This window comes from Piliocolobus tephrosceles, chromosome 4 (assembly GCF_002776525.5).
Source record: "Piliocolobus tephrosceles isolate RC106 chromosome 4, ASM277652v3, whole genome shotgun sequence".
Taxonomy (NCBI): Eukaryota; Metazoa; Chordata; class Mammalia; order Primates; family Cercopithecidae; genus Piliocolobus; species Piliocolobus tephrosceles.
Window position 1 is genome coordinate 53,900,928 of NC_045437.1, and position 22,515 is coordinate 53,923,442.

The window sequence follows — 22,515 nt, forward strand, 5'->3', positions numbered from 1 at the left end:
CATCTGCTTTCTATCTCTGTGGCTTTTTACCTACTCTGGATATTTTATATAAATGAAAGCATACTATATGTGATCTTTTCTGTCTGGTCTCTTCCACTTAATGTTTTTGAGGTTCATCACATTACAGCTTGTTATCAATACTTCATTACTTGTTATGGCTGAATAACATTCTGTTACATTATAATACCACCGTTTGTTTGTTTATTCATCCATTGATGAACATTTGGGTTGTTTTGATTTGGGGCTATTGGAAATAGTGCTACTACGAATATGTGTTTCCAAATATTTGTTTGAGTACCTGTTTTCAATTCTTTTGGATGTGTGCCTAGGAGTTGAATTGTGACATTTATTCTTATATAAAGAATGAAATATAAATTCAGCATTTTTTTGCCAAGAGAATAGTCTTTTGCCTTACCGCCATTTCTTGTTATCTTTTCTTTACTAATTTAAGATATGTCCTTTATCATAAACAGAATTCTCATATGTACTTGGGTATATTTCTTAAATCTGTTTGATTTGTGTTCTGTTGATCAGTCTGTGTCCAGGTACAACAGGTCGTCCCCACCCCATATCCATTTAATTACTATTTCAATATTTGGAAAGGAAAGCCTGCTCCCCACCCTCATGTTAACTGTTATCTCTAGTTATTCCTTTTCTCATAATTTTCCTTGCTAATTCCACATGTTTATTCCTCCAGGTTAACCTTTCATTGCTTTCTATTAATGACATTATAAATACTTAAGTAATATCTTCTTACCATTCACATGAAAAATCACCATTTTAATTTGTACTTAAGAATATGATCAAGAGTCATATCTCTAAGTGGAAATCAGCATTCACTGTATACTTTATTGCAGTAATTAATCAGTGACACTTTGGTAAATGAAGTTTCACATTTTTAGGTGAATTGTGATTTGTTTTCTAGCTTTAAAATCTGAAGGAGATGATTACTATATTAATGGTGCCTGGACTATTGACTGGCCTAGGAAATTTGATGTTGCCGGGACAGCTTTTCACTACAAGAGACCAACTGATGAACCAGAATCCTTGGAAGCTCTAGGTCCTACCTCAGAAAATCTCATCATCATGGTAAATGCGTCTTTGCCATTGTATTTCTTCTGTTTGTAATTCCTCCTTGTGAGGTAGGAAGGGGCAGGTTTTACTATCCCTGTTTTCCAGGTGATGAAATTAAGGTAAACAAAGGTAAAATGATTTACCCAAAGGTGTTAGAACTGTACAAAGTTAAGGCCATCATGCTCTTGCTTGAATAGTATTTTTATAACCAAACAAGACAGATGAAAGCAATGGCTCCAAAATACCCATGAAAATGGGAAGCGAAAATTTGATATAAATGCATGTGTTTTATATTATCTTAAATTTCCTATAAGACTTGTTTTGAAATTTTCTTCTTCAAAAGGAATAATAAATATCTGAATGAAGGCTCATTGTATTTTAATTGTCTTCACCAGTTGTTTTCAATGGCAGGTTCTGCTTCAAGAACAGAATTTGGGAATTAGGTATAAGTTCAATGTTCCCATCACTCGAACTGGCAGTGGAGATAATGAAGTTGGCTTTACATGGAATCATCAGCCTTGGTCAGAATGCTCAGCTACTTGTGCTGGAGGTAAGATGCCCACTAGGCAGCCCACCCAGAGGGCAAGATGGAGAACAAAACACATTCGGAGCTATGCTTTGTGTTTGTTAAAAAAGCTAATTGGAAACATTTCTTGCAGGTTTGCTTCAAGCTGTAATTTAGCAAAAGAAACTTTGCTTTAATTATATTATATTCTATTTGTTTTCAACCTTATGTAATTTGTGCAGATTTGTTGGTAAAATACATCTTGGCACAATGAGTGTCTCTGCTGGTGCTTCTCCCAAGACTGTCTTGAAGGTGGGCTGTTTGCCTTTCGTGAACACATTCTTGGTAAAGAACATCAAAAGTTTTAAAAAAGAAAATGAGCAAGGATCAGACATCACAGATGCAACTTCTTGTAATGGGAGATGAGAATGTACGGCTGTGTGCTTGTTGTGTGTGTTTGTGTGCCTGTGTGTTTGCCACAATCCTATTCAAACTCCCTTCTCCTGCCATCAAAGTTAAGGGACTGTATACTGGGATACTACAATAATTACTGGTATCTGGGTTCTGGGTTAATGGTGTATACTGACCCCATTACAGTCCCTCAGAGGTAGCTGCTAGGCGGTGGTTGGTGATGTGTTGGTTGTCCCATGTGCGTTTTTCATGGGTGCCTTTTCCCTACAATTTACTCTATTCCTAATCCTCCTCCCTCTAGTGGCCACCAATGCAATTCTTTACCTCTGGCTGGGAGAGCAGGACAGTTGGCTTCCTTCAAAGCCAACACCCTTGCTGCTGCATGGACTGGTGAGTAGAAGTGCTGTGCAAGCAGCATCTTCCTTCTCTCTGGAGACTAAATGCATCGCCTCCACCGTACACCTTGATCCTGATAGGCAAGGAAACAAACCTGTCCTTCAGGCCTAGGCTGGACTAGATCACCTCACCATTCCAGAAGCAAATATTAAATTTTAAATAGTGATATTTAGAATGGGCAAAATTAAAATAAAGTAAATCACCCAATATATTACCTATACTCCTTTTTTAAACTATGCAGAAATACATGCTTTTTATATAGACTTCATCCTGTCTTATATTTGCATCTTCTGATTTTCAAGTCTTAAATCGGAGAGGTTATTTTTAGAGAAATAATTATCATACAATCTAGTCAGTATTTTTATTTTATTACTTATTACTATTTTTTTTTTTTTTTTTTTGAGACAGATTTTTGCTCTGTTGCCCAAGCTGGAGTGCAGTGGCACAATCATGGCTCACTGCAACCTCAACCTCCGGGGCTCAAGTGATCCTCCCACCTCAGCCTTCTGAGTAGCTAGGACCACAGGAGCACGCCACCACGACCTGGCTAATTTTTAAAATTTTTGTAAAGATAGGATCTCACTGTGTTGCCTAGGCTTCTCTTGAACTCCTGGCCTCAAGCATTCCTCCTGCCTCAGTGTCCCAAAATGCTGGGATTACAGGCATGGGCCATCACTCCCAGCCCAATTCAGTATTTTTAATCTCATACAGAATTAAAGCAATGATTAACTACAACTCCAATTTCAATATAAAGTCGATACAACATGAAAAAAACAAAAAAGATGAATAATATATTGATGTTCTCTACTGTGTAAAGTATCATGAAACATAGTTATGTATAATTTGTGACATATTTTAAAAGATCTCTAGTTCCCATCCATTTTATGTGTAAAATGGCTGGTGATTTGTAATGTAAAGTTTTTAAAGCCATAGGGCATTACCATTTTTAAATAAATACGTGCAACTAATTGATCAAGTATATGCCATTGCATTATTTTTTAGTGGCATTTATACATATATCTTTCTTTTATCCAGTTCAATTCTTTTTATTCTATAAATTAACTTTTCCCTTTGCATATTCCAACAAAAAGTCTTCTAGAACAGTACGTACATAATTCAGGCCCTGAGGCAAGGTGGAATGAACTTATTAAAGAACTAAAATAATTTAAAGTTTAGGAACTCTAATAAGGATAGTCTAAAGTTGAGGTGGATTAGCTTGTAGAAAAGAAAGCTAAGGGGATGCGTATTAGTATGCGACAGAAGGTTGAATGGAAATTCTTAGAGCCAGTTCATCTTTGTACTGAAATTCCTATATTTGGGGATGGTTTAGACACAGTCTTGTCTGAGACCAAGAAGGGATTAAATGAATTCTCAATGTTCCTTCAATCCTATGATTTTATTTGTTCAGAAAGGAGGTAGTCCAACAAAAAAAACAAAGAAGGAGAAGAGGAAAAAGGCCATGAGAACTGAATTTGGAAGAAAAAAATATAATTTTGTTGATGTAGGAAAATAAAAAGTGTAGATGAGTGTTACTTTTTTCCCATAACACTTGTATTGAGAAATAGAAGTGATTTCTTGTGGTAGGGGGTTAAAAAAAAAAAAGACAGGGAGAGAGAAAAGCCTCTGGAAGGGAGAGCTTTCTCTTCCTTGTTATTTGTCCTTCTTTCCGTGATCTGGAACTACTGCTCTTAGATACTGGAGGTGGTTCTGGGAACTCACATTAGGCTTGGTTGTGGGTGATTATGAGCATTCTTGAGGCTCTTGCCTTCTTCAGATGAAGGGCATGGTGTGAAGAGCTGCCATTTGTTTTGGTAAGTGGTTCCCCCGCAGCAGCATCAATATCATTTAGAAACTTGTTAGAAATGCTAATTTGAGTGCCCCATTTCAGACCTACTGAACAGAAACTTCGAGTGGAGCCCATTAATCTGTGTTTTAACAAGCCCTGCAGGTGATTTGGATGCTTGCTCAAATTTGTGTACCACTGGTCTTGGCTGACAGAGAAATCAAATCCAGTGTTCTAGACACATGGAATCCATGTCCTCATCACTGAAGTCTGTGCATCTTTGTAGACTCATTTTGCCCCCTAGAACAACATCTGAAACATAGTAGGTGCCCAATAAATGCACTTTATTGAGCACCTTACTGAGGCCAACGGTGTCCTCCCAAAGTGCTAGATGAGTGAATGAGTAAAAGGAATTAATTTTGGCAATTATATATTTGTGCTTGTCCTTTCTAATGTGGGAGATGAAAGTTTAGAGTTGCTACTTTTCTTATAGAGTGGGGCAAAGCTTTGCCAAGGAAAAAACAGTATAATTTTAATTAGTGTAGGTAACTAAAACCAAGCTCCTCTCTCTTTTACTTTGTTTTTTGTTTTGTTTTGAGTTTTTTTTTGTTTTTTTGAGACAGTCTTACTCTGTCGCCCAGGCTGGAGCACAGTGGTGTGATCTTGGCTCACTGCAACCTCTGCCTCCCAGGTTTAAGCGACTATCCCACCTCAGCCTCCCAAGTAGCTTGGACTACAGGTGCACACCACCACGCCTGGCTAATTTTTGTATTTTTAGTGGAGACGGAGTTTCACCATGTTGGCCAGATGGTCTTGAACTCCTGACCTCAAGTGATCCACCTGCATCAGCCTCCCAAAGTGCTAGGATTACAGGCGTGAGCCACCACACCTAGCCATCTTGCTTACTTTGAATAGGTGGAAAATATTTCCTAGGATATAGAGTGCAGGAATCAATTATTGAAGTTGCTCTTCTTACACATACCCTCACTTTTAACCCCAGGTTCTTTAAATATAGGAAGCTTATGATTGAGGGAAGTAAAGTCCCTTTAGGGTTTAGGAACTTCGACCCAAGAAAAAGCCAGAGTCATCTTCTCCTTAATGAAATTTCATTTTATAGTTAAGAAACCTTTCAAGAAGAAGTCATTTCTACCTAGCTTTCACTCAGAAACTAAGGATTAATTCTAAAGTCAGTTTTTTTTGTTTTTTGTTTGTTTGTTTTTTTGTTGCTGTCAATAAGTCTGTTGTCTATACAAGGGACATTTTGGGATGGTTCTACCTCATCCTTTTAACTTCTTTCTTGGGCTTCTTCTCATAGACTGGATTCTCTCTGATGGCAGCATGAGCTTTCTTACACATCTTCCCCATCATGTCTGGAGTTATGCTGTTATGTATTGAGAGAATGTTTCTTGTAAGCATCTTCATCTTCCTCCATTAAGTAGCACATGTAATCTGAAACATTCTGGCCCATGATGTGCTTCTGGTGTATTTCTACATTAAATTCTTTGCTTCCAGAATCATAACCAGGGAATTGTTTGGTACTGTGAGGGATAGAGAAGCCTCCGTCCACAGCTCCCTTCAGGGTACCAAAAACTTTATTGCCAGTGGTAGTTCTGGCAAGGCCTGCATCCAAATAGCAGATAAAGGCACCCGTTTGAACATCAGTGCTTTCCACATTATACATTCATCTTCAATCACCTCAGCTTGGCCTTCATAGATCTTATCTATGCCAAACCTATTGAAAAGCCTGGGCCCGCAGCAGGCCAGTATAATACGCTGCAGCATCATTTGTCAGGCCAATCTTCACACCATATTTTGGCAGTTCATGTGCATATGCTGTGCAAACTATCATATCCCCTTCTATATGGGCATAAGCAATCTGACAAATGGTATCTCTGTTTGTTACATGAACTATCAACCTGTATTTGGGTGTGTGTGTGCTTTATTTATTTATTGTCCACCGTTTGATAGAGACCTGCAGGCCCAGCAGTGCTAGGTGGGGAAAAGGGATAAAGTCAGTTCTTAACTGGGATACTCCATGTTCATCTCTCCAAAGAGGTGCTGGGTGTCTTGAGGCTGTCAACATTCTTTTAAGTGGCAAAGAGAAAACAAGAAAGATCTCAAGGAACTTTTGGTGGCAGTCTCACAAGATCTTTCAGTGTTCTCTCTTGTTATTGTCCTGCATGTGTTTTATTAATATCCAGACCTTTGGGCTTTAATTGAGTTTGGGAGCAATAATGATAGCTTGATCTTATGAGATCTTTTAAGATGAGAAGCTTGAAATTTTTTCTGTTGCTTAGCAGATCCAGTGACAAATCTAATGCTACAGGAAACATTGGTGATTCAGTCCAAGTAATGGTCTTTTCTCTGAGTCAGTGATGAAACACTTCCTTTGCCTCAAAAGGAACATTGAGATGCTATGGGGTGTTGTCTTCAGGATATGTGTGATTTTTGAGATACAGCTGCAACTCTTCCTCAGAGAGAAATCCAAGCCCAAAAACATGACTATTTCCAGAACCATTGCTACTAGAATTTGTTTCTGTATTCCTTACCCAAACTTATTTTGTACTTTGTAATTTACTGACTCCCAAATTTATATGCTACCATTGGATTAGTGATTATAATCAGGTGCTAATTAATAAATCTTGGCTGCGTAAGGAAAGTTGTATTGTTTTGAAATACAAAGCTGTAGGAGATTTTTAAAAGTAGTAATTTATGCCAATATACTTATGCACTGTGACCTCTTAAAGTTTCAAATAACAAATATTGTATATTCATCCTTTGATTTTATTCATACATATTCTCTTTTTACTAGATGTGTGGTTCTCAAATTTAAGCACACATCAGAGTTACCTAAAGGACTTGTTAGGACACAGATTGCTATGTTCTAGCAACAATTTCTGATTCAGTAGTCTAGGGGAGGCTTTAAGCATTTACATTTCTAAGTTTCCAGGTGTTGCTGGTGCCACTGACTCAGGAACTATACTTTGAGGCTCCAGGGTAGACACTTAGATTTCCTAAAGTAAATGCCCACTAAACAGACTGACAAGTCTTTTAGGTAATAATCCATATTATAGTTGTAACCGCAGTATCACTAATCTTTTTGGTGACAGATGGTTCTACTGCTCAGCTATATAATAATAAAATTGTAAAGTTTAAAACATTTTCTGGTACTGTATTTCATTTGATAATCCTCAGTAGCTACATAAGATAGGCATTGAAATTATTAGTCATAATTTATAGATAGAATTCAAGTAATTTGCTGAAATCAAGACCTAGCAATTTAGTCTCTAGTGACCTTTTTAATTTAGTAATGCAGTGTTCTCTTGTAATAAAAAGAGCTTTTTCACCAGTTGGTCACCTCAGTAGGGAAACATGGTATATCCCCACCCATAAAGATCTCCTTCACTAGCTTGAAATTTCATTTTTTCGAATGCTTTCCCTAGAGCAATGATTCTTAACTTTGGTGGCACAGTGGAATACCCAAGGAGAACTTTAAAGAATGATGATACTTTGTCCCCACCCCCAGAGAGTCTTCTTTAATTGGCTGGGGGTATGGCCTGGGCATCACATTTTGAAAAGTTCCATAGGTAATTCTAATGTACAGCCAAGGTTGAGAAGTACTGCTTTTGAAACTTATTAAAAGTTTTAGTCTTCAAAAAATTAACATTCAGATGCAAATACCCCTGAGAGCATTACTAACACATATCTCTGTTTTTAAGTGGCTACTAGTTGAATTCTAAGGTTATGAGACTTAGGAATGGGTATCTGGGATGGGAAAGTAGAGAGGAGCATCAGAGAAGGGAATGAAAGAAGGGATAGCATGCTACTTAATTTCATAATTTTGTTTAATATGGCCATTGGCCTTGGGCATGCCTATATATTTACAGTCTTCCTTCACTTGAGGGATCATATAAACATCCAATTAATGTAATAAATGCTTTTAAAACTGACTGAAATTGTGCTAAACAGATTTCTGTTTATTAGAATAAACAGAAATTTATTCTAATTTCAAGTTTATCTGATACTTAACAGAGCTAAAATGAGTAGATGGTTGGGTATTCAACCAACTTTAATTTAGATGCACAAGTCAGAATAGAAGAGGCATATGGCCCCTGTTTGAACTCAGTTATTATGAACACTGATACAATTTGTTTTCTTTTAAATTACAGTTCTAATCAGAGAAGGCCTTCTATTTTTTAGGAAATTACTTTCCCTTTTTTTTTTTTTTTTTTTTTTTTTTTGAGACGGAGTTTCGCTCTGTCACCTGGGCTGGAGTGCAGTGGCCAGATCTCAGCTCATTGCAAGCTCCGCCTCCCGGGTTTATGCCATTCTCCTGCCTCAGCCTCCGAGTAGCTGGGACTACAGGCGCCCGCCACCTCGCCCGGCTAGTTTTTTGTATTTTTTAGTAGAGACGGGGTTTCACAGTGTTAGCCAGGATGGTCTCGATCTCCTGACCTCGTGATCCGCCCGTCTCGGCCTCCCAAAGTGCTGGGATTACAGGCTTGAGCCACCGCGCCCGGCCGGAAATTACTTTCTTTAAGGGAATGAATCTTTGCAGAATGCAGCAATATTCATGATAATTTTCTACCCTACTTTTCTGGGTGTGTTCTTATTTTCCTCTGTTCATACCATTCTCATTTCACTCCCATCCCCTCCTCTTACTTAATATTATACAATGCTTAGGCTTTAAAGTGAGACCTTCCAAAGCCCATTACCCGATAATTGATGCTGTAGTGTTGTATTTAACTTTGTAACTGTTCTGTTAGAAAATAAACCTTAAGAATCTTTATTTTCAGTACAAATAAATATCAGAAATACATATGATATATTTATTACAATTTTATATTTATGCTCTAAATATACAGTTTTTGTCCTGCCATTGGCTCTATTGACACTCCTGATTACTTTCTCCAAATATTTTTCTAGATTTTTCTTTCTTCCTCTTTGTATAGAAGTACAAAAATTGCATACCAAAGAACTTAATTTGGTCAAGTTTCTGCTAATACACAAAAGCATCTCTCTGCTAAACGTTGCTTTGCAGCTCTTTGGGGGAAGAGATAAAGTTATGCTTAGATTAATGAGGAGTTAGGAAGGAGACAGGTTTACTGTTAGAGATATTTTTTATTTTGTTTGAAGATCAAAGGGCACAGATTTTATTTTACATATACTATATGGTTATACAGGAATGTTTCTGATCAGTCATCATTGACAATTTAAAATGCTATTATTACTTTTTCTTTTACATTTACATAGTCTAATTTTATTTGTGTGTTTGATGCTTCTTTTATTATACTTTTTCTTCCCTGAATGTCATTTTGAGCCTAATTTATGAGTGTATATTTGTGTGTGCGTGTGTGTGTGTGTGAGTGAGAGAGAGAGAGACAGAGAGAGAACAGCATATAAACATAGAAGATATTTATGTCTTTCTTTTTTTGAGCTAGGACAAATTCTTTTTATTTTACTTTTTGAATCTGTGCCTGATCCTTTTTTTTTTTTTTTTTTTTTCTTTTGAGACGAAGTCTGGCTCTGTTGCCCAGGCTGAAGTGCAGTGGCACGATCATGGCTCACTGCAACCTCCACCTTCCTGGTTCAAGCAATTCCCCTGCCTCAGCCTCCCAAGTAGCTGGAATTACAGGCACATGCCACCACGCCCGGCTGATTTTTTGTATTTTTAGTAGAGACGGGGTTTCACATGTTGGCTAGACTGGTCTCGGACTCCTGACCTCAGGCAATCCACCTGCCTCAGCCTCCCCAAGTCATCTGGATTCTTATACATGTTGTGGCTGGTTTCGATTCTTTGAGATTTTTAATATGATTTATATGACTTCCAACTACTATTTTGAATTTTCCTGATGTGGGACCGTGTTTTTCAAACTGTACGAAGGTGCCCAAGGGCACTGCAGAAGATTGTACATTTTCAGGGGAAACATAGTGATATTGATCTCACAGCATACAAATCATTATAAATAAGTTATTTGGAACTAACTACTAAGTAAGACTCTTAGTCATTTTTTTTTTTTTCTGTCTTGGGGATGTTATTTTAAAAATTGGAGATACTAAGGATACTGTGAACTGAAAAAGTTTGAGAACCCCTGATTTAGGGTAAAATGAGTATCATTAAAGTTGGATTAAAAATGTCACCTAACTTCCTTTCACTAGATGTTGAATTTCATTTCAGAAGAGAAAATAAATGCATATAAGCTGCTCATTATTCAGGGCCCTGGTGATGTTCAGAATTTAAAACTGGAGACTCTTCTGTACTTCTAGCTAAGAGACTAGAGGTTTTGCATAATGTGTAAATTTCTCTCTCATATCTATATTCCTTCTGATGTGTCCTCCTGAATATGTTTCCTTCCTCCATCTCTGTTAGTTTGGGGTAAGAATGGTGGGTGATTAAAGCAAAGGAAAAAAAGAAAGGAAGGAAAGAAGGAACTATATATTTAAAGGAGAAATTGTTAGCAACTTCTTTCCTGACAGCTAACAATTTTATGTGATAACCTATACTATTGCATTTATTAATAACACAATTTTCAGATTACTTTTAACGAATCTATCATGCCTTGGCCCCTTTAAAAAGTTGGATATTTCTACATTGTTTCTATGCAAACATTTGTTCATATTATATATTTTATTGTTTTCAGGAAAGAAACACACAAGCATAATGTAGACTTAAAAGTATATAGTAAGTCCATTCTAAAATGACAGTTTTTAAATTATTTTAAAAAAATAATTATTAGAAAATATGTAGTACAGTCTTTAGGACAGTACTAATAGCTGACTAAAAGAGAACAGCTCTCAAAGTACCAGATAAAACAGAGACAAATGCTTTACATTTTCACAGATGTCCTTTTAATTTTTTGTCAATTCTAAGATGTCTAACACATTTAATATCACTAAGAGGTTAATTCACATTATTATTGAACTAACAGAATGTGCTTCAAACAAACAAGGGTTTTGAGACTTACGTTTTACAGACATAATAACAAAAATAATTACTAACACTTGTATTGCAGCTTATAAAGGACACATTCACTGTACCTTTCACAGAAACTCAAAGCAGAGGAGCCCCAAATGGAGCATAGGAAAACAAAGTCCAGTTGTTTTTTTTCAAGATTCAAAATAGACTTGGTTGAAATTAAGTGTGAAAGACATAAAAAGGTTGAATCCTATAACTAAATGTGCTTATCTTTGACTTAGGAGTTACCAATCCAGAAGTTATTTTCAGAGTTAAATAAAAGATTATAGAGGGAAACTTTAGTTTGAATAGTTAAAAGCACTTTATTCAATGCCATTCATTTCCCTCTGAAGAAACATAGTTGTACAGTTAGTTTTAAAGAAAAATTCCCTGTGAAAGATAGTTTCTGTGTGGGGTTGTACAATGTACTATTATTTTTTGAAACCATGAAGGTCCTTTTACATTTGAGTCCTGTATATATCAAACTGAGATATAAAACCTATCACTGAGATTTTTAAAATAATACTAATCCCCTATAAACAAATGAGTTTAGAAAGAATAAAGGTTTGCATTCAGCTTTGTTCATCATTATTCCCTAGTTTTCATTTTGGTCTTTGAAAAATAATATATTTATCGGACTAGACAATGGTCTGTCACTGCATTAACTATGACATCCCCCTATTCAATCTCTCCCACAATTCCCTCCTCTCAGTTCACTTTCAATGTTGTGAAGGAAGAGTGTCCTTTAATCTGGGATTAACTATACCTGGCATCATAACAGGGCACCTGTGAACATCACAGCCCCCAAGATCCTAGACTCTGTCATCATTAACCTTGTTGGGTTAGTTCTAATATAACTTGGCCCTTGAGATTGCAGAGTAACTCTTCTCTACAAACTCATGTTTGTGGTTGGTTCACACTTCTGGAAGCTAATATGTGTGTTCATTTATTTATCTATAATAATTTTCATTTATCTTTTTTCCTTAAGCATATGGCTTCCCCTATATAACTACTTGTACAAAAATTCTTTGAATTCTCCTGTATATTTTCAATATAACTTAAGCTTAAAGTCTTACATATGAAGGATTATTTTGATAATCTTGACATGTTTTACTGTTTACCTCTGCATGTTGTTGGTTGCATTTTCTCTAATGTGAAGATTTGTAACTGAAGGCAAAAAATCTCTAAGCCAAAATATTCTCCTAGTGCTGTTTCATCATTTCATCAGTCCTCTTTCATCATTTCTATTGCTTTAGTAATTATATTCTTCCCTAACATGAACAGGGTTTGGATACATATTCACTCACTGAAAAACTTGGGTGAGTGTGAAACCAAAGTTAGAGTGCATTCCTGTTGTATTAATGATCTGTATATCACAGGTCATGTTTCACTTCACAAAAATTCTTTCCAAAATAGTATTTTAAACAGTCATAACATTATTCATCTTTACAAGGTTGAATGTATAAAATACTTTTGGAAAAAATAAAGCCTTTTAAAAATAAAGCATTTTATTATGGTAAGCATGATCATCCTGATTTTGTGGGAACTTATGATATTACTATTTCCATTTTTACTTGAAGAAAATGAAGATTTTAGTTTAAAAGCTATACAGTTAGTGTATGATTATATCCTTATTTTAACTCAAATTTGAAATATTTCAAGATTTGGTTCCAAGAAAGGGATTTTATATATGTTTAAAAGAAAAGCCTGTCTATTGATGATAAATACATCACACTGTGTGGAAGAAGCTCAAGGCCTTTGTACTCTCAACAATATTCCTCTAAAATTTAAATAAAATACCAATAACAAGCTCTTACTTAAGGTCATGGAGATTACTTTCTAGTATAATATAACTAATCCTTTTTTCTTCCTAGAGACAGGGTCTTGCTATGTTGCCCAGGCTGGAGTGCAGTTGCACAGTAATAGCTCACTGCAGCCTAGAGCTCCTGGCCTCAAGTGATCCTCCTGCTTCAGCCTCCCGAGTTGCTGAGATTACAGGCGTGAGCATGGACACCCATGCTGGGTATACCAGCATGATTTAATTCTTCATATTAGGAAACTTACCTTTCACAATTTCCTATTTCTAGTTACTATTCTGCCTCTTGACATGTGTAACCCCTTTGACGTGTACCTTACACTGGTACAAACTTAGGCACTGAAACAAGACTACAAAACCAAATGAAAAGAAACATGCCTGTGTTCTAGACTTACTCTGTAGAATACAGAAGAAAAGCAGACACATAAGGGAGAGAGAATTGGTGGGAAAAAAATGTTGAACAATTGAAATGTGGAGGGAGAGAAGAGAAGGCAACTTTTATAGAATTTTGGATCTGGAAGAAACATTCTAAATTATCTCTATGTATTTGATTATCTCATTTTACAAAGAAGAATGAAAACTTGCCGTAGGTCATTTATCTAAACCACTTAGAAGTCAAAAAGAGGTAACCAAACATGGCAGAATTTGGGATGAGAAAAAACAAAGGAACAAGATAAAGTGAAAGGTAATGATATAGTAATTTGGCTATGAAAAGAGTCCTTCGGATCAGTGAGGATCGGGAAAAGAGAAATCAGACAGTAATAAAACAAAATAGGGAAACTATAAACTAAAAATATTAGACCTGAAAATGCACTTTTTTATTGGTTATCCTCCATCATGTAATATAATTATAATGGTACTTGCCCTATTCCACCCCATCCCCATTTTAATGTAATCCCATTAAGGTCAAGACTGTCTTACTTAGTAACTTTCTCCCTTATAGTACTAAAAACGTATACATTAGACATAGTAGAAACTAAATTAGTTAAAAAGTTAGATACTTTATATGGAAAAGATTACTCTTAATAGCTAAGGAGTAATAGGAATGCTCTCCAGGGATAAGCTCAGTATATGTATGTTCCACCCTACCTTACCATTACTAAACACAGTTGTTCTAGAAAAATACAATATTTTAGAACTACATTTTGCTTTTGATCATCCTGTTTCCTTAGGACATCCAGTTTTGCTTAGGACAGAAGGAAAGACACTGAAAAGGACAGAAGGTAAGGCACTGAAAAGAGAAGGGAAGCCTTTGAAAGATAAAAACTAGCAGGAGGCTCTTCAGAAGAAAGAACCATATGGGTGGAGTTGATTGGTACCCTGGGTTCCAGCTGTTTGATCCAAGGCAGATGGGCTTTGCTCTGCCCTGCAAATGCTTGTGTCTGGCCAACAATCACACAGCACAACAGCCAGATTCCAGCAGTGAAAGGCAGAGCAGAGAGACATTTTTTTTCCTGGCACTTGTCACTCTTTGGATGCTATCTGCATTAAAGATTTAAATTAAATTAATATTGCTGGCCACATGCTCTGTATACTGTAGTTATATAGTGTTGTCTTGGTTGCTAGCTACTATGGATGCTGTGGTTAAGCAAATTGTTGCCTTAGGCAGCAGATACATTTTTAGTACAAACTCTGATTTTCTAATGTTCCCCCCTTCTCTTCAGAAAACTGTTTCTTGGGTAGATATGATGTGCTATGCCACTAGGTTAAATTGTTTAGATGTTGGTTAGCCCATCAATTCCAAGAATACATTTATACTTCTTTCTTTTTATTATTGACTCACTCACAGGTGGTTATAGAATGCCCATTTATCCATTACATGGTCTATCACTGAAATGATGGGACTGATGAGTAGAGTTGAGAAGACTTAGAAGGTCTTTCTCCTGCCCTTCACCACCCCCGACCCATCCTTCTCGGTTTAACACATATCACCCTTTCAAGTTAAATTCAAGTTGTAATTTCTGTGCATTGAGTGCCTTCTTTCTACTTTTAAGATGGTAAATTGCCCTGAGGAAAGCAATATGTTGCCAAATACTATGTTACAAATGAGTTTACAAAATATTTCATTCTCTGAAAGAAGAGAGAGATAGGAACACATTGGGCAGCTGATAAGAGAAGTAGAGGGATTGGAATGGAGGCAAGAAATGAAGAAGAGCGATGGTCTCTGAAATCTTTGCTCAGACTGGGACTCACTTGAACCATCACCACCCTCTAGAGTAAGAACAGCAGATGGTTTCCATCTAGGACTCATTTGCCCTTTGGTGGGCTTCTTGCACATTGTCCTTTGGTATATACTGTATAAAAATACTATTAAAGCCATTTTTTGATGTGTAGCTAGAGCAGGGATTCAAGTGGAGTATGCCTTCTTACCATTGTATAAAAGAACCTTTGATGGGAAAATAGATCTTTAACTTTTAACTATTGGCAGAAAATTAAATATAGGATCTGACATTTAAACTTATGAACAAAAAGTGAGGGTTACATTTCCATGTTAAGGACCATCATATTTGAATCTTTAGTATCAAAGAATGAAAGATAAGCAAATTAAAAGTCTTTAAACAGAATATACCTTTTGTAGAGGGTTTTAAGTAAATATATATGGGCAATATCATCTTTTATAATTAACTTTTGTAATATGAAGCCATTACTTTTTTTAAGCATGGAAGAAAGATTGCATTAAAAAACATATATATACAGTTTGCATGCCAGTAACTTTAGGTGTTTAAGAATAAAATATAATTAGTGCATTTTTATTAAATTCTGCAGAACATCTGCTTATCTCCAGGAGATCTGGACACTAAGCCACTAGAATTTTGTTTTTGATTAGGTACACACTGACTGGTCATGTGGACATTTTATGTTTTTGTTATAAACTGTAAGTCTTTAGATTTGAAAGCATCGTGGTTTCGTGTAACTGGATGTAATTATTCCCAACCGGGTTTAAAATCAACATCTTAGCAATGTTTTACAGACTACTTTAAAAGAAGTTATGTACAAGACGCTTGATCATATAAAAAGAATCTAAACTCAATCATTTCTCTTGTGGACTTAGTTTAGATTATTTCCAGTTGATCTGTATTTTCTACTCTCTAAAGTTAAAAGCTGCATTTTCCTTAATTCAAAAGTATGTGTTTAAGAATCCATTCATTTAGATGCATTGGTTTATAGAGTTATCGTGTTGCTACTGACTTAAAAAGAAAAAAAAGTCTGTAAATCTGCCAAGTGTGGGAGTAATAGTTGGAAGGAGCTCTGTATGCTGTTGGAGGAAGATAGTACAGTGTTGTAGGAAGATTTGGAATAGATTACTGGTATAGTCAACCCTTGAGTGTGAAATACCACACTGTCTAATATAACATTCTAGAAGAAAATTAATAAAAGACGAACGCAAGGAAAAAAATGCATCTTCATAAAATATAGAGCTGTTTCAGCTATCTATTCAAGGACTTTAATTATTACTTCATAAAAAAATAACATTCTGAAATTATGAAGCTAAAATGAACCCCCAAGTACTCTTGATTCCCAGTTTTTAAGAAGTATGGAAGGAAGGCCTGATCAAAATTAAGTCAATTCATAATTCTTAGCACTTAACGCAGTATCTCATACGAGATACTGTGTTTATATCTCATAAACACAACGCTTTGGTTTAGTAACCATCTCTGTTGAATGAATGAATGAGTAAATGAATGAATGACCTGCCAACTGCATTTAGCTGACAGTTTTAGTTTGGGTATGTATGTAATTTTTAAACTAATTATTGGATCCCACTAAAGAGCAAAATAGCCCTGAAAGTTAAGGGGTCTGAAACAAAATATTGGATTATGGGTCAGTTTTATTTTCTTCCTTGTAGTTTTGTGTAATTTTCCAAATTTTTGATAACAAATATTATGTACCAAATTTTTTTTCAAGATACATACATTGTTAGAATTTACCTTAAAATGAAATATAAATCTCAGCTCTACTAACTCATATCTCATCTATGATTCAAATTGTAGAGGCCCTGATTTTGCAATAAAGGCTACTTTTGAAAACAAATGTAATTATAGCCAAACAACATTTCTAGGGTTAAGTTAAAGAAAGAAGAATTTTATCTTGAGTTAATTCAGTTTCTACAAGTCAAGATAAATTTCTCCTTTCTTTAACTTAATCCTAGGAACCTGAATTAATGTTTCTGCCACTGAAACAAAACCAGATCAGTTGTATTTTGTAGTGCTGAGAATGTTTATTCTTTCCTGAGAAATAACCAAGATATATTATTGAGTGCCTGTGTTCTTGCTTCAAGTACAGTCATGTTTGAATGACTTTAAAAAAAAAAAATCACACTAACCGATAAAAAAAGTCCCCTGCTCACCCTGATAGAGGCAAAATATTGAATCAGGGTGGATGGATAATCTGAGCCACTGTTGCAGTTGGTAGTTGACTCCTATGACTAATGGTAGAGGTATCTGTCTAGGTGGACCACATGGACCTAGTTATCTGCCCACTGGAATGACACAATGGGGAGATATCTGATGAATATCATGGAACATCTGTGAGTGGATCACAACTATGCCTGATGTGAATCATTCTTCCCTCAAAAAATCTAAAGTTTAATAGTTAAAAAATTCCAAACTATTGTCGTCACATAAACTTAGTCGTTTGGCTTATTTTAGGGGTTGGGAGGGAAGGAATACAATACATACTCTAGGACATTTTGCCAGTAAGTTGTTTGACTATGTTTAAGACCCCTAAGTTTTGGAAAACATAAAAAATGACTGCAGAAGGCGATCAGCAAGAGCCCGGGGTCACTGCAAGCAATAAAAAAAGACTTTCTATAACTGCTCACTACTGTCATGGAGCTACAGGATTTAAGTCTCATGAGCTTGGTGGATTTAATAGTTTGCCCTGTCAGTCTTTAAATTAAAGGGCTTAGTTAAAGGTGTGCATAACATGATAACGGAGGCACTCCCACCTGCAGAATTGCCATGATTTAGGGGAACTTGGGGGAAGCATTTGGTGTCTAGCTCTTTAGGTGACAGTTTCTTTTACTGAATGATCCTGTTTCACATATATTTCCCTAATTTGTGATCACACTGTTTTTTTAGGGCATTATTACTTAAAACAACTGGGGGAGGAAAAAAGAAAAACAACTGAAGGATTGTGTGGGATTAGCTAGGTGTGAAGCTGTGGTTTCCTGGATACTGCTAATGCTGCTTTTACAACTCTTTCTGGGTAATTTAGCCTACCTGTTTATAGAGATGGGGTGGGTGAGTGGGGGAATAGCTTAGTTTGTGCTTTTATTTCTGTTGCCAGGAGTAACCTGTTACCGCTATATGATCTGAAACAGTTAGCATTGTCTTGTAGTTTGATTTGTTTCTCTTTGATATCTTGATATACCTATCTGCTTCTTTTGATTCCTTGACTAAAGAGAAAATGAGTATACATAAAATCTGTTCACCAGGAACATTTACAAATATGAGTGTTTGTGTGTGTCTTTGTATTTTGTGAAATGTGAGCAAGTTATGGTGAATATCTTTGCCAATAATTGATTGACATATATTTAATATTTTATAAACTGTATGGGAATATTGTTAGCTGTGGTAAACAGATCAGATAGACTAATTTTTTAAAATGAGATAAGTTAATATTTGAATGAACTATGTATTTATTTGACAATGGTATAATCAACAAGAGGTCAACTCTGTTGGAATAAACAGACTAGTTGGCTGTAGTCCAAAAGAGGCCCACTGCAATCTCTAAGTTCTGAACAATGAATGGGCTTTTAGAGAGAGAAATACATAAATGGAAGAAAAAATGAAATGTGTGGATGTGATGTATTCCTAACAAAAACTAAATAGATGGGATTTGTTCTACAAAATATCAAAAAGTAAATTTGTCCCTATTGTTCTATTTTTAAATAAATATACAATCATTGTTTTGCATTGAAATGTATATTTGTACATTTTATCTGATAATATTATTTTGGGAAATCGTAATCTGTTGTTTTGTTTTTTAAGGGAAGCACGCAGAAGAATTTACAAATGTGAATAAAATTGTTTAAGATTACCAATAGTTTCTTTTCTGGACTTGAAATAGTTATATTTCTAAATATGAGAACAATAACTTTGCCTAAAATTTCGGTATAATGACCAGGTCTTCTCTCCATTTTAGAGAAGCAGTCCAATGTGGAACAGATAAGACGGCAGCAATCCACTGAGGTCAATTCCCCACAGAGGAAAGCTATGCATACCTAACTTAATGGAAGGTAAACTTCTCTTCAATTAATGATGTCCTCCTTTTCTCAAGGTGTCCAAAGACAAGAGGTGGTCTGTAAAAGGTTGGATGACAACTCCATTGTCCAGAACAATTACTGTGACCCTGACAGTAAGCCACCTGAAAATCAAAGAGCCTGCAACACTGAGCCCTGCCCACCTGAGTAAGTAAGGGAAAGAAGTGAGGATTATTTGCTTCAGGTGCAAAGAGGAAAACGTTATGTATTCATGTTTGGAAATATATTTATATGATGAGAATAAATTAGACTGAAAAAAAGGTAGAAAACATCCTGAGAGGGAGGAATTTTGATGTCTCTTTTACTGAGCAAAGGTTCCTATTTATCCACAGATTTCAGTTATTAACTTCTTTAAAGCAGGAACTTCAATGAATTTTGTTCTGACACAATGCTGGAAATGATCATATTTCATCAATTCTAAAGCACACATCTTTTCACATTTTAACATCTCTGAAATTAGGATTCAACGTGCAGCAAATGGTGTCTCATGATAATAACTGACATTTTCCCCCTTTCTTAATGGTACATAAAAGAACATGTCTTAGATGTGATAAAATATAGTGATTTATTTACACTCCTGTCTTTTCTAGATATTTGTCCTAAAGCCCTAAGGATTTTTAAAATGGTTTAGAAATACTCTGGAATAGAGTATCATGGCTTTAATTTGCTGACCCAGTTTTAAGTTCTGTCGTTTTAAGGCATCCTATCTTCTGAGTGTTGGGTACAGGCATAGAGGTATACTTCAGTCTCTTTCTGTTGATTAATGCAGCAACTACAACTCACTGTAAAGGGATTAACAAGGAGAGAGCCCATTCATTTTAATGATGGTTTGAAATGAGACCTGCTCTCAATGAGCCACACATTATAATCTGTAAGAACAGAAGGGTTTCTTGATTGAGCAAAAGGCAATGATTATGTGAAAAAAGATAATGGATGTTGAGTTGATCATGATGAAAGTAATCTTTGTAGAGATTTTGCCTGACTGACAACTGCAGGAGAAAACGTGTGAATGGCATTTCATTCTTGTTTGAGAAATTGGATGAACTGTTACCTGCCTGGTTAGTTAATTATCCCAACATGAAACTGATAAGGCAAAAGAGAATAAGCAAATTAATTTGTATGTACCAAATTCTCTACAACTGGAGAGAAAAACTTCATAATGAAGCTTTTCTGAAAATGACTAGAGTGGAGCTACAAAAACATGGAACTTACAATACATGAATAATCCATGTCCCAAATAACGTTTAAACCAAGGTGCATTTCTTGTTCAAGGTGCATTTCTTGTTCCAAAGCAATCATGCCTTATGAACTTCCATTATCTAAAGTCAGTATCTGCCTGGACATTTTAATCTTAAAGGTGATACTCACTACTAGTCCCTTGAAGAAGTGTAGGGTATTGGCAACCAAATAGGAAACACAAAGGAATCTAGAGTGATAGTTTTTGTTCTAAGACTTTTGTAATTTTACTTTGAGTTCTTTTCAAAATGTTATCACCATATAACTAATCTCTTAAAACCCAGACATGGGAAAGTATGGAAATGTGACCTATCATATGTATTACAAAGACAAGTTATTAAATTTTTTTCACATTCCTTTTTTCTGCCAATTATTTTTATACATTTATTTCAAGAGAAACTGAAAAACTGTAAAGCAAAGGGATGCTTAAAATCCATGGGTCAGTTTTGTCCCTTTCCATGTTTCCAGTAACTTCAGCATATTTTCATGTCATTGTGAGTCTTAGCCTGTTACGTTAATTCTCTGACACTCATGATCTTAAGTAGTACATTTGGCATTTGATCAGCCTTTGAAGGCATCTGAGTGAGCCTGGTCACACCCTATTCCATTTTGGCCTAAGCATTTTCATTTGTTTAAGCTTAAAAGCTTCAATGTCCAATGTCCTTAGAGATTTCAGTTGTTGGTCATTTCATCCCATATGTTGTGTGTTTGAATATTACACTGGAGGTTTGTCTTTTATAACAGTTTAAGGATAATTGACATATTGATGTACATTATTAAAATTAAGCTTTCTGTCTCCTTTCCTTATGTATTTCTGAAGTGAAGTTACTTATTTAAGTTTGGAGATGGATAATGGAATTCGAAAGAAAAGATGCCGAGAATATGGGAAAAATAGAAAGTTTAGTCTGATGGTTTTTTTTTTTTTTTGAAATACCTAAATGTAGATATTTAAAATATTACTCATTATTAGCCTACTTCTCTTAGTTGCTTTTTAATTTCTTCTTTAGTCTTTTGAATTCAGACTATGAAAAAGGAAATTTTAATTCTTCAAAATGGTTATTGTATATGCTTGACTTGCAGTGGGATTACATCCTGATAAACCTATACAAATTTGAAAACATTGTAAGCTGAAATGCATTTACTTCACCTAACCTGCTGAACGTGATAGCATAGCCCAGTGCACCGTAAATGTGCTCAGAACACTACCATTGGGCAAAATCATCTGGCAACACAGCACGCTGTAGAGTATTGGACGTTTACCCTCGTGATAGCGTAGCTGACTGGGAGCTGCAGATTGCTGCTGCTGCCCAACATCTAGAGAGACTATTGTACTGCATATTGCTAGGGTAGGAAAAGGTTAAAATTCAAAAATTCAAGTAGTTTCTACTAAATGTGTATTGCTTTCATACCATTGTAAAGTTGAAAAATCATTAGGTCAAACCATCAAATATCAGGGATCATCTGAGATTCCCAGATGACATTGGTATTATAGAGATAGAAATCATAGAAAGGCCACTGAATTCAATAAAACTTTACATGAGTGTGAAGAAAGCAGATAGGTTTTTTTTTTAGATGATCATGTGATAGGCAGATAAGCAAAAAGAAGAAAACAAAAAAACCTATAAACCACTGTTAACACTTTGATGTATGTATTTCCAGCATTTTTGCTATGTATACAGAGGCAGGTATATATAATAAAATTATATTATACTATTTATGACACTTTATAGTCAGTTCTCAACATTTTGAACATTTGAAGTCTTTGACAACATTTAGGAGATATGTGATTGTTTATTTAAATTGGTATTCCACTGTTGAACAATTTTGGCTGTATTTTTTATTTTGATCCCCTGGCAATAATGCAGCATTAACCAGTTTTGCTTCTGAAACTGTTCTTTATAATTATATATGCTAAATAAAGAAGAAAATAATTTATAGTTCAAATGGAAGTACATGTTAGTCTTTGAGATCACATTGTCCAGTGACTTTCCAGAAAGATTGTATGAATCTATTTTCCCATTAACAGTCTATGAGAATGCCATTTCGTGGAAGTGAACAACAATGGGTGTTATTA

At 35.5% G+C, this 22,515-nt stretch overlaps 1 protein-coding gene and 1 pseudogene across 2 annotated transcripts in view; one reads left to right on the forward strand and one right to left on the reverse strand.

Moving 5' to 3' along the window:
• ADAMTS6 (ADAM metallopeptidase with thrombospondin type 1 motif 6) overlaps positions 1-22,515 on the forward strand; it is a 333,597-nt gene that overhangs the window by 271,695 nt on the left and 39,387 nt on the right. For both annotated transcript variants that reach the window (XM_023210467.1, XM_023210468.2), the window contains 3 exons: positions 926-1,089; positions 1,486-1,624; positions 19,223-19,352. In XM_023210467.1, coding sequence (XP_023066235.1) covers positions 926-1,089; positions 1,486-1,624; positions 19,223-19,352 — 433 coding nt within the window. The remainder of the gene's footprint in view (positions 1-925; positions 1,090-1,485; positions 1,625-19,222; positions 19,353-22,515) is intronic.
• On the reverse strand, positions 5,415-12,508 carry LOC116418762 (annotated as a pseudogene).